This window comes from Miscanthus floridulus, chromosome 2, assembly GCF_019320115.1.
Source record: "Miscanthus floridulus cultivar M001 chromosome 2, ASM1932011v1, whole genome shotgun sequence".
NCBI lineage: Eukaryota > Viridiplantae > Streptophyta > Magnoliopsida > Poales > Poaceae > Miscanthus > Miscanthus floridulus.
The window spans coordinates 149,445,350-149,458,407 of NC_089581.1; the positions used below are offsets into that span (position 1 = coordinate 149,445,350).

The window sequence follows — 13,058 nt, forward strand, 5'->3', positions numbered from 1 at the left end:
ACAAATATTAGTATATTTTTATATATTTGATTAATTTTTTAAAATAACTTATCAAAAAGCGAAATGTGCAGTTATTTTGGAAGAAACTAATAAAGTTGCAAACCGGCACTAGCTGCGTCGTGCGTCGCAGCAGCCTCTATGAACAGCAAATTTACCTGTCTCAGGCTCTCGGCGTGCCTTCGTTGCTCTTTGTCTTCTCGGTGCATATGCAACAGTGCGAGGAACGATCAGAGCTCATGCATTCATGATTCATGGACGAATGCTGCTGCTTTTCTCTGTAGTGCGTTGTGCGTACAGCGGAACAGCAGGATTGAAAGCAACCACTCCAAAATCCAAATTAACAACCAGATTACTGGAGATTGGCACAAAAAACTCACCGCAATTCCACAAAAAGCTTCTTGAAACATCATCAGCAGAACAAGCTTAATTACCTTCGATCCTTCACCCCGATTCCCCAAGAACATCATAATTTACTGATCACAACTCTTTTGTATCAAAACAACGAACAATATCTCATAAGAAACTGCAGCTAATCTGAGGATATCCAAACCCAACCTAACACCCTCTTCGTGGGCGTCAGGTACTCCGTACTCAGGTGAATTCGCGTGGGCACGGCAGCAAATGCGAATAGGAGGTGGCCACCAATTCCGGTGTGTGTGGCCAGAAGATCAAAATACTCCCACCGTCGTTAAAAGAATACAATTATAAAATAATATCATATTTAGTATATCAATTTTAATCAATTATTAAAAAAATATAAAAAAATTATATATTTATAATATTAAATAAATATATTATTAAAATAATTATGAAATATTTTTTTGTAATAAATTAATTTGAAGCCATAAATATAAATATTGGTTACTATAAATTTAGTCAAACGTGAAATACTTTAATTAGCACGTAAATCATAGTTATATTCTTTTTGACAAAGGTAGCACTTTCAAAAAAAAAAATGCAGTGCCCCGGCGGACGGGACTTGCCACACTTCGCGGCGCGGCCGTGGTACTGGTGGCGCGGACCAGACACCACCGATCTGCTCTTACCAATGGCGAAGTTTCCGGCACTGCCGCCATCGCCGTCGTGCTAGCCCCGGTCAAGCACCATGCGAACAAGAGATTGTGAGTATGTTTGCTGGTCCTTTTTCAGAAATCCGTTGCTCCCACGTTGAAACTTTACAATTAGGAAATCAACAAGGTAGAAACATGGAGGCTCAAATTTCCTCATTTTCTCTAACAAGACAAGATGTTCCGGATAGATCCTCTGGTCCAGTTGATGCACTTGCTGGAAGAACACACTCTAGTTCTGGTCATTATGGACAACACACAAAGCACAGAACTCTAATACTCTATTGGATATTTGGATTCACTTTTTGCATCCAAGATGGCGAGGAACTCAATCATACACATGTAAACTTGGTGATCATGTATGTACTGGTCATGCGATGCCTCATGTTTTGGCGGTAAATGAGATCATTTTTCCCCATGTTAGGACTTGGGCATGTTTTTCTTATGTTGGGACTTGGGAGAATACTTGGTGGCTTTGCACTAATGAATGGGGGCAGGAGGCAGCCAATATGATTTTTTTTTTTTGTTACAGCATACATCAAAAATTTTCTTTTTGGTGCCTTTAACATATTGTTGTAGCTCTAGTCAACCCGAATATTGTGAGTGTTTGAATTGATTGAAATTCTTGGTTGCGTTGTCTTCAGTGATGGTCAGGGCCAGATCCATTTGTTGATATGAAATGACATATTCCACATGGTGATAACTTAAGGGTTTATGTACAATCCTATTTTGATAATTGAAGGGCTCATTGTGCAACATTCAACATTTCTTTTCATGTTGGTTATTCAGCTCTGCGATGAAGCTATCCAACAAAGGCGGAGATGATCATGCAAAAACATTATAAGATAAGCAAGGAAAAAATGATTGCAAAGAATGTGTGCGCTGCACACAATCCGAGGGGCGAGGGCCAAGGCACAAGCTCGCGACAAGAATGAATAGTGGTGTTCTACCTACTAGCTATTATTCTTGAGATGGTTTGCTTTTAATTGTTCTTTTGCACCCTAAAAACATTTCCAGGCCAGAAACTGAATCATTTCTATGAGCACCTTAAAATATCCCATTAACTTTGCCACCTGCATACATTCCAGTTAGATGCTAACCTTTGCAATTCTTCATGTACTCAACCAACCAAGCCTGATACTCTCCTAGATGCTCTTGACTCCCTAGCCACAGTTCGGCATGACAGTCTTTCTACTGCCCCGCCTAGTCCAATGATTTATTATTGTAGTTTTAGGACCATAATGAATTAGCACGGGCGCATGTTCGGTCGAATACTCAAATGCCACTCCACCTGAACACAACAGATATTTCTGAGAAAATTGATCAATCACCATGAAGTTTCATGACATATAGATATGTCACATTGTCACGTAAGGCCATAATACCATATCTCAAGTATGACAAGCTGGCACAATGTGGTTCGATGATCACCGGCATGGAAAGAGTAACAGATCCTCGAATTTGGCATAGGATGTTACCCTGGTCCTCCATCTTAGAAAATACCATTTTTTTGAATCCCTAAAGTTAGGCTCATGACTAGTTGCCCGGACTAAGTAAATTCCATTTCAAATCCTAAACTTGGCTCTGGGTGTCGATCAAGTCTAAACAGATCCTGACTCGCTCCTTGGGTTAACATTGCAATAAGCATGTGTTGACTGTATGTTAACTCGCTCCTTGGGTTGACACATGATGAGTCCATGTTAGAACGGTTAGCAATGCCTATGCCACATTAACGCATGGAGCAATTCGTAACTCGTTTGAATTTGGATGACACCAACCAAGTTTAGGTAACAAAAATAGTATTTTCTAAATTAAGGACCTAAATGACACGGCCAACTTTTGATATCCAAAATTGGTATTTCATAAGTTGGATGACAGGAATGACACTTGGGCCTCTTTTAGAACCAACGAAAGCAAAACACATGAATAGGAAAACATGCAAATTGCACATGAATGTTGCAAAAGAGAGGATTGAAAAAAACACAGAAATTTTAAAGAAATAATCATATGGACAGATGGGCCATAGAAAAAAACATAGGATTTTTACCAAGAGGTTTGAGTGGATGCAATTTCCTGTAGCTTTCCTCCAAAAAAAGCAGCCAAAGGAAAACTTCTACTCTATTCCTATGCTCCATTCCTATTCCTCCAAAACAGAAGCCAAAGGAAAACTTTCCACACTATTCCTATGCTCCATTTCTATGAATCAAAGGCACGAAACAGTGCATTCCTATAGAATTCTCAATCCTGTGTTTTTCCTATAAACCAAAAAAGTCCTTAGTGCCAAGTTCAAGGACAACTAGTGAACTTTTGGCTGGTGAAAAACGTGACCCAACGGCCAGATACAACAGTAGCTGGAGGATGACGGATAGAGGCCAAACCAAACTAAAAACAACACTTATCATTCACAACCTGACATCATGTAATCTACAGTGTACATCAATATGCCTTTTTTATAGGATGTCTCCCAAGAGACTACATCAATATAACAAAGGGGGAAAGGAATCACAATTCGGCACACCGGTTAGCAGGGACTAGCGATCCCAACCTGATGGTCGTTTTCTCTCCCTGGACCGATCCCGTGAACTGCAATTCATGCAAAACTTTGACTTAGAAAACAGGATACAGAACAATGACTTGACACAAGATAATAAATGTATGACCCACAGGGCAGGCAACATGCCCCGAATTACCTACCTTTCTGGATTTGAGTTCCCATTTTCATTGTTGTTTCCTGCAGGCCGGGATGCAGGGACAGAGGGGGCAGGCTGCGCTGGCCGGGATGCGGGGACGAAAGTGGGGGCCGACTGTGCAGGCCATGCATCTCCTCCAATGGTGCCGCCAGACACAAAGCCACGGAGTGCTGGTCTTACAAAGGAAGGTGCACTGCTGCTTGGAGTATTTGAAGATCCAGAGACAAAACTGCTCTTAAATTGCTGCATCATCCCTGTCTTCAGCGAATTTACAGCAGCAGATCTTGGAGCAGGCACTTGCGAACCAGATTCAGCATTGTAACCTATGCCGAGGCCAAAATCAACTCCACGCACACCACGACCGCGACCAGCACCTCCACCGCCACCTTTTCCTTTGCCACCTTTCTTCCCACCTGATCAACAACAACAACAACATAGCCTTTCAGTCCCAAGCAAGTTGGGTAGGCTAGAGTTGAAACCCACCAAGAGCCTCAAGTCACGGTTCAGGCAATAAACTCCCTTCAATTTACTCTTTTATTCTTCTCCAAATGTAATGATTTGTTAGTACATGTTTCCATAAACGACTCATCCAGATAACCAGATTCCTGCTCTGTAAATAAGTAATCAGGACCTACCTTTCCTGGAGTCCCGTTTTGCTCTGAATCTTCCATCCTGCAATCACAACAGTTTCAGAAAAAGAACGGGATTATTTTAAATTGCAAAAGAACTGAAATTATGAGATAGTATCTACATTGCTGCAAACATCCAGTTTGCATAACATTGTATTTAGCTAGAATTCAATGCAAGTCTACAGCTTACTATGTAACGCGACACTGAAACAAAAATTCATCAATAAGCTAACTAACCTTCATAGCCAGATCCATGAGTTCACTGGGTACATCCTGGCCAGCAGCAATCAAACTGTGAACCAGTTCACCAGCAAAGCGTGCTTCCTTCTGTGTAATCAGAGTGTATGCAGTGCCATCTTTATCACCAGCACGACCAGTTCTTCCAATTCGGTGAATATGCATATCCATCTCTTTTGCGATATCAAAGTTGACAACTGTTTTAATCGATTTGATGTCAAGACCTCGTGCAGCAACATCAGTTGCAACCAGAACATGATACGTCCCAGATTTGAACTTCTGGAGGGTCTCCATACGAGAAGCTTGATCCTTGTCACCATGAAGTGCTGCAATTCTGAATCCTCTCTGATTCAACTCTTTCTCTATCTCATCCACTCTAGCCTTCTTAGATGCGAATACAAGAACATCTCCATCATCAATCATTCCAGGCAATTTCTCCAAAAGCCAAGGCATTTTCTCAACATCAGAAGGGAGTACATTAACAACTTGTTTAATGTCTTCATTAGCACCGCCAACTTGACCAACTGTAACTCTAATAGGATCAGTCAATATTTCTCTTGCCAAACGCTCTACTTTGTATGGCATTGTTGCAGAAAAAAGTAAGGTTTGTCGATCTGGTCTAATTTGACCAACAATGGATCGTATTTGTGGCTCAAATCCAAGATCGAACATGCGATCAGCTTCATCAAGAACCAGATAAGTTGCCCTGAACATCTTCAATGCCTTCATCTTCAGCAAGTCTATTAATCTCCCTGGAGTTGCAATGACTACTTCACAACCTGCTTTCAGTTCTTTAAACTGGTCAAATTTGGAAACACCACCATATACAGCAGCAACTCGAAGGTTGTAAGGCTTTGCAAACTTCTTAGCTTCGAGATATATCTGATGTGCCAATTCTCTTGTTGGAGCACAAATGACTCCTATTGGACCTTCTTCTTTCTCAAGCTCAGGCTGATCCATAATATGAACAATCATAGGGAGCACAAAAGCTGCAGTTTTGCCAGAACCAGTTTTTGCAATACCAATGATATCTCTGCCTGAAAGTACAATAGGTAAAGCCTGGCACTGAATTGTAGTTGGTTTTTCATAAGCTTGCTTGGCAATAGCATTCATTACCGGTACAGGAAACCCACAATCCTGAAAGTTTTTTATTGGCCTTGGCACATCAAAACCAGAAACCCGAATTGCCAAACTTTTCATATAATCTGCTACCTCTTGGTCACTCATACCTATAAGAAAAAAAATCAATAAATCATAACTCATCATAAAGATCGAGAAGCAGCAATCTGTGAGTGCTGTAAACAAATCGTATAGCACGCTGGTTGTCACAACATCAATCATAAAGAAAAATACTTGCAAGGCTCCAGTAGCATTACCTTACTTCTTAAGACTTAACTAAATGCCAATTTAGAGTGTCATGGGTGCTGGGCCCAGGATGGCCTAGCCTGGGCTTGCGTCAACAGTACACATGTACTGTAGCGTGTCCTATAGCGCCCTTGCTAAGGAAGGGATAAGGATTAGGAAAGATATTAGATTAGATCAATTAGAGGGATTTGATCAGTTAGAGATAGGATCAGATTTGGGTCAATTAGAAATAGGATTGGATATGATTTGTTATGATTTGATTGGGCCTTCCTTAGGTGGCCAGGAGTCCTCTCTATTTAAAGGGAGGTGATGTACCAAGGAGAAGGAAGCAATGAAGAAAGAATAAACAATCCAATTCCCTCAAATACTCTAGTCTCCCTCCACGCCCTTTGCCCGGCCATCTTCCTAGCAATGGTTATCCCCCCAATGATCTAAGGACCATAACATAGGGCATGTTTGGCAACATTGTATTTTTTGCATCTGTATAGATATTTCTTTGAAAGTAGCATCTGTATAGATATTCCAGTGGTGATTTCTTGTGGACAACAAAACCCCTGACCCCCTGTAAAATGATGTCTGGGTAATCATATTCACTGGTTATTCTCGGGTCTCCATCATCGCTCATTCTGGCATGAATCGTCTGACACCTTCTAAATCCAAAAGAAATCTTTTTCCAGGCCAGGTGGTAAAATCATTAGGTTGAATTTTACAGAGGTATTGGATACTATACCTGTATCCCAAACAGGCCCTTAGGAAGGAAGAAAGAACAGGAATGCAGTTCAAATTTGCTTCTTCCTTCGGAGTAGAATATATGGAGATCAAAGTTTGATGATGAGTAATGGAAAGAAACTTCAGCCTAAACACATAGTGCAATGTTCTGCAGATTTTCTACATGACCCGATGCTGGGAAAATGGACCAGTAACCCATCGACTTTAATCTAGTTTTGAGATAAATATCATAATTTTATGGTCGATAAGAACATCTACCATTATACTTGGAACACTAGTAAGTGCCTTGGCCCTTTGCTTTGCTAACCAGAGTGGAGGTTTACTGTCCAAGGCAGTACAACCACCAACATAGCATCTACTCCCTCCTTTCCAAATTATAAGACGCTTTGGATTTTATAGATACATTGCTTTAACTATGTATCTAGACAAAATGTATATCTAAGTGCATACCAAATCTATGTATCTAAAAAAACAAAACATCTTATAATTTGGAATGGAACGTACAACACAGTTACAATCAGGTGTAATGGGCCTTTGATTCTTAAGTGAACCACCACCCAAGTGATTTGAAACATTTGAGATTTTGGCCGTAAGAGTCGTACAGAAGGGCATATGAAACATTATCAATTGCATAAGGATGTGAAGCAAAAGGAAGTAATGGAATTTTTCCCTATAAAAGAACTATACATATTTAATCTCTAGCACCGAACTAGAAGAATGCAATTAAAACGAGAGTGAACTTGGAACAGCATGGCTTCACTTCCATGCCAACACAACAAAGTTCAGATTGCGCCATGGAACAGAGCATCCAATCCAACTTATGCTACGTTCATAACATAATTTACTAAGCTAAGTACAAAGTAAAAGAACTGGCTGCATATCCTCGCAAGGTAGAACTAAAGCAGCTCAACCGTGTAAGCTACAAGGAACACCTAGTTACAAACCAACATTACATGTACAGAATTAGATAGTAGAATCATAAGTTTAGAGAAGAATGCTAGGTACCAAGTGCTTCACCTGAAATCGACGGCTTCTCCTCGTAGAAATCTTTGGTGAAGGCGTCATACTCAATGGTCGAGTGATCGAGTGCTGGTATGGGCTCTATTTTCTTCTTGTCGACGACTATGGGGTTGTCATCGGAGTCGTATTCCATCAAGCCGGCGTCGACGGCCTTGGCAGCGGCATAGACCTCCTCGTCGGAGTCGTAACCAGCGCGCATGGCGTCGGCGGCCAGCGTGAGCCCGGCGTCCTTCTTGGCCCGCAGGAAGCTCTCGACGGGATCATCCTCGTCATCTTCGGAGTCCACGCGGCGAAGCGCCTCGGGCCTGGGCGGCGGGGGAGGCGCGCGGATCTCCTCCTGGATCTCGGCCATGAAGGCGTCGAGTGGGTCGACCTCATCCTCATCCTCCGCCTTTCCTTCCACCGCGGTGCTGGCGGGGGCATCTGAGGGGGCGTCGTCGGAGAAGGCGATGTCGTCGAGGTCCGGATCATCGGTTGGACGGTAGAGACGCTGCAGGGGCTGCGAGCGCTCGAAGTTGTAGGAGGTGGGCCGCGGGATGCTGAAACCCTCGAGCTTCGGGCGCTTCGACATGGCGTCGACGAGCGGGGCCGGAGGTGGGGACGAGGCGAGCTAGGGTTTGTGAGGCCGGGTGTGACGGAAGAAGACGATGGCGCGCCGCTCGGCATGCTGGGTGGCGGTCTCGCGGACCGTCGCTCCGGATGGCCTGGGCCGTGTAGGCGGCTGGATGAATGTAGGCCTTGATGGACCAGACGCGCCCGTGGGTCGTGGGTCGTCGCGGTATGGCCCGTCTTTTTTAGGACTGTCGATGTGGCCCGTCTAGAGCATCTCCAACAATTATATCAAAAAGAATATCCTTTTGTCCCACGTTGTAAGTTATTTTAGCTCGGTCTCAAAATATATAATATAATATTATAGTCTTTAAATTTTGTTTCAAAATACTTGATATTTTCTCTTCCCAACACACATTCTCTTTTGCTAATATACATTTCTCTTTTTCCAGTATGTCTCTATCTCTACTCTTAAGGGACATTTTATTCTTTTGGCTTCGGCGTTGGTTTCCACGAGAGATTCTAAAATATCATCTAATATGGGATGGAGGGAGCAGTTTATACTATTTATTTATCTAGACATAGTGTATGTATATCTAGGTGTACAATAAAAGTTAAAGTCAAAACGATTTACAATTTGGAACGGATGGGGTAGTAAAAAATCTAGTTTTGTAACCTTTACAATAAATCAATAATCTATAATTTCATCGTATCAAAGAGCAAAGAATTTTATTCTCTCATTCTCTTCAGCGTCATTCGTCCATCACTCACTCCTCTTCCATTCCTTAGTCTGTCGCCTTACTATCATCCTCCCTTCACTCTCGACCCTATTCGTCATCTCTCACTCCTCCGTTGCATCGATCCTCACTCTCATCCTTCTCGATCCATCACCCTTACTCTCATCCTTCCTTCACTGATTCTCACTCTCACTCTTTCTGTTGCCTTTACTCCCATCCTTCCCTCACTCAACCTTCTCAGTTCGTCTCTCTTAGGGGGTGTTTGGATCCGGCTACTAAAATTTAGGAGGTGTGTCGGAAGGATGTTGCATGGGATGTTCAGATACTAATAAAAAAACAAATTACATAATCTGTCAGTACTCCACGAGACGAATTTTTTAAGCCTAATTAATCTGTCATTAGCATATGTTTACTGTAGCAAAACATTGTCAAATCACGGACTAATTAGGCTCAAAAGATTCATCTCGCAAATTAGTCGCAAACTATGTAATTAGCTTCGTAATTAATCTATATTTAATACTCCATGCATGTGTCCAAACATCCGATAGGACAGCGACTAAAATTTAGAAGGGGCAACCAAACACCCCCTTACCCTCATCCTTCCCTCACTAGTCCTACTCGGTCTGTCACCCTTACTCCCATCCTTCCCTCACTAGTTCTTGCTCCGTCATCTCAGCTCTCACTCTCGTCCTTCTTAGTTCATCACCATGACTCTCATCCTTCCCTCACTCTTGTCCCTCTCAGTGTATCATTCTTACTTTTATCCTTTCCTCACTCCTAGCTAAGGCTGGATAACGAGCCAGCTCGGCTCGTTTGGGCTCGACTCGTTCTGGCTCGTTAAGATAACGAGCTAGCTCGGCTCGGCTCGTTATTCTAACGAGCCAGAAAGCCAGCTCGGCTCGGCTCGTTAAAAGCTCGAGCTGGCTCGTTAAGCTCGCGAGCCAGGTATAAAAAATACACAAAATATAATATTTGCATTTATTTAAAGTTTGAGAATAATAATAATACAAAAGAAATGATTCTAACAACCTTAAATCAAATAAAAAAATTAATATGCACTAATATATATACAAGTATAATAAAATACTATAGTATTCATGCATCTAACTACCCTAAATAATACTTTTTTTCCTGAAAGCTTGGCTCATTTAGCTCGCGAGCGGCTCGCGAGCTGGCTCGAGTTGGCTCGTTATAGCTAACGAGCTAAAATCTTAGCTCGGCTCGGCTCGTTATCTTAACGAGCCGAGCCGAGCCGAGCCGAGTCGAGCCAGCCACGAGCCGAGCGAGCTAACGAGCTTCGAGTTTTTCGTCCAGCCTTACTCCTAGCCTTATCCATCATCTCTCTCTATCATCTCGTCCCTCACCCTTTTCCTTTGAGTTTAGAGCTGCAAAATGTTGCACCACTCATACTCCTTTGTTGTTGCTGTCTCATCCCTCACTCTCACCCTTCGCCTTGTCCCTTACTCCCATCCTTATCAATCTATTACCTTTACTCTTATCTTTCGTCCATCCAACGAAACAGAAAAATAGCTCGTCTCATCCATCCAACTAAACATGCATCATGAATATTCAAATTCCAAAATTCCTGGATAGTCATATCCTATTCAAGTTCGTCCTCAAACTAAACACATCCTAATCTATTGAGGTTAAAAAAGCTGCAGTGACAATATTCAACCTACATCTTCCAGAGCTATTTTTATTAGAACACATTTGTAGAGGCAAACATACACCCCCTTTCAAAAAGAAACACATACATTCTTTTTTATTCCAAGCTACTAGATGGTTTTAAAAGTAGTTAGATGTAAACGTTTCAAAAGGGTTGATAAACGGGAGTACCATATAACCTTAGCCTGAGCGAGGGAAATTCTTGGACGTCCTTTCACATCCCGTCAATACACCCATTTAGTGTCGGTGTTTTGGAACCAGGGGTCCCTCAACCAACGAGTGAATTTGTGCTGCGTGCCCCTAATCCCGGATGGTGATGCAAAGAGACACAAGGTTTATACTGGTTCAGGCAATCGAGGCCCTACGTCCAGTCTGAGAGATTGATCTTCTGTTCCTTGCACCGGAGTGCTCGTAGTAGGGGGTTACAAGCTAGGTGAGAGAGGGAGCTAGCCCCAGGTCTCGGCGAGGGTGGTGCGGGCTGCTTGAGGCGTTGTTCTCAAGCAGCGTAGAAGTGTGTAGTTCTATCGGTGTGTTCGTCTTTTCTCCCCCCCTCCTAGAAATGGCCCCGGTCCCTCCCTTTTATACTCTAAGGGAGAACCAGGGACGTCCATACATAGCGCTTTATAAATGGGGGTGGCGTGTCTGAGCCCTGTAGCCGGCCACTGTTGTGGTATGGTCGATGGAGTGGCCCCGTCCTTGTCGTGCAGAAGTGACGCGCCGGTCATACTTGATCTTGTGCGCCGTGGGGCTCCAATATAGCTTGATGCAGGACATGGTGGGCGATGTGCTGGTCATCGTGCGATGACGTCGTAGGGAGTTGTGGCTCTGCAGATGCCGAGGCCGAGCCATCGTGGGGGGCTCGGTGGACATGGATCCTCAGGCTGCCGAGCCCCTGAAGCAAACTGCTGAGGCCTTAGAGGGAATTATTGGTCCTAGGTACTGATTCCGAGGCCACGGTATCCCAGACGTGGCTCCCCACGCTGTGTTGTTCTCGGAGCAGGAGTTGGCAGCACAGTGAGGCATGGGCGTCAACCATGTGCATAGTGGTTAGCACAGTGGCGGGTAACCCCTACCCAGTCCTGCCTCCTGTCCCGTCGGCCATTCCGCTGTACTGTGCCGAGCATATGGCCAATGTCAGGGGCAGCAGTTGGCTGAGTTAATGTGACACGACGTTTTGTCAGAGGGACGGGTGAAGGAAGAGGCAGCGGAGTGCTGCCGAGCCCGCCTCGCGTGAGACGGAGGGTCGGTGGCCCGGTCGAGGCCTGCGACGAGAGGGGGTCGGGCGAGGCCTTTGGTGGGGGATCGCCCGAGGTCAGCGGTGAGGGGGCCTCGGGCGAGTCGGAGAATCGGCCGAGGCCAGCGGTGTTTAGCTGGTTTCGACTTTTACGAAGTCTAAGCAGTCGTTTTTTGGTTCTTGCTTAGGGTACCCCTTCTCACGGTATCCGACAGTAGCCCCCGAGCCTTGGGGGGAGTGGAGGCACTCCCCCTAAGGTTCTGACGAGAATTGGCTCTTGATAGTTCCTGTTGGGATGGTGTTTTGTACTCGAGGTTTCGGTGGGTGCGCGCGAGAGCACCCGCCGGGTGTAGCCCCCGAGGCCCTGGAGGAGTGATTTCACTTCTTCAGGGGCTTTTTTCTCTCTCGAGTAAGGGGTTTTCATTGTGTTTGCCAGGCCCGTGGGTGCGAGTTCGGATCGCAGGGCCTCGATGATGCTGCGGAAAGAGCCCCTTAGCCTCCGCCTGGAGCGAGAGGGCCGTCAGGGGTTCCCCTGACTTTTTGTACGACCCTTGTGCTTCCTTTTCGCTCGGAAGGAGGGGTGGGAGATGCCATGCTACCCTCGGTGGGCGCGAGCGATGGCATTTTCGGTGAGCTATTATCGGGTAAGTCCGAGTGGAGGCCCATCCCCCGTTCGCTGGGGGTCGGCTAGCGGTCCGGAGACGCGCTCTAAGAGTACCAGCGGGTTTCTCTAGTGGGTGCCGAGGCCATTCGCTGGGCCTCGGTGGCTCGGTGCCTCCCTACGGTGGGATCCCATTCGAAGACCTCCCTGCCGGTCTCGGACATGACACAGGGCACGCTCGTACAGGCTCGCCCGTAGTCGTCCCTGACTCTTTTGCACCGGGGCAGCTGTCGAAACCCCTGGGGGCCCAGCCTTCGAACCCCTGGATCGTAACGGGCTCGGGTCGCTTGTCTTTATCTTGGGTGCAGGAAGAGCCCCTGAGCCTCTGCACGGAGCGAGAGGGTGGTCAGGGGTCCTCCTGACTTTTTTGTCCATCCCCCGCATGTCCTTTTCACTCGGACGGGGGGCTGTTTGCCGAGCCCACTCGTGTGCGAGCCTGAGCCGCTGGGTCTCGGCAAAGTTGCAGGAGGAGCCC

At 45.1% G+C, this 13,058-nt stretch overlaps 1 protein-coding gene across 1 annotated transcript; it reads right to left on the reverse strand.

Annotated features, from left to right (window-relative positions):
* Positions 1-3,435: 3,435 nt before the first annotated feature.
* On the reverse strand, positions 3,436-8,504 carry LOC136540067 (DEAD-box ATP-dependent RNA helicase 24). The gene is made up of 5 exons (XM_066532054.1): positions 7,735-8,504; positions 4,624-5,852; positions 4,393-4,429; positions 3,762-4,170; positions 3,436-3,650 (listed from the first exon to the last, which is right to left on the reverse strand). Exons 1-5 carry the CDS (start codon positions 8,306-8,308, stop codon positions 3,599-3,601), a joined length of 2,301 nt encoding a protein of 766 aa, XP_066388151.1. The 5' UTR covers positions 8,309-8,504; the 3' UTR covers positions 3,436-3,598.
* Between the last annotated feature and the right edge of the window lie 4,554 nt (positions 8,505-13,058).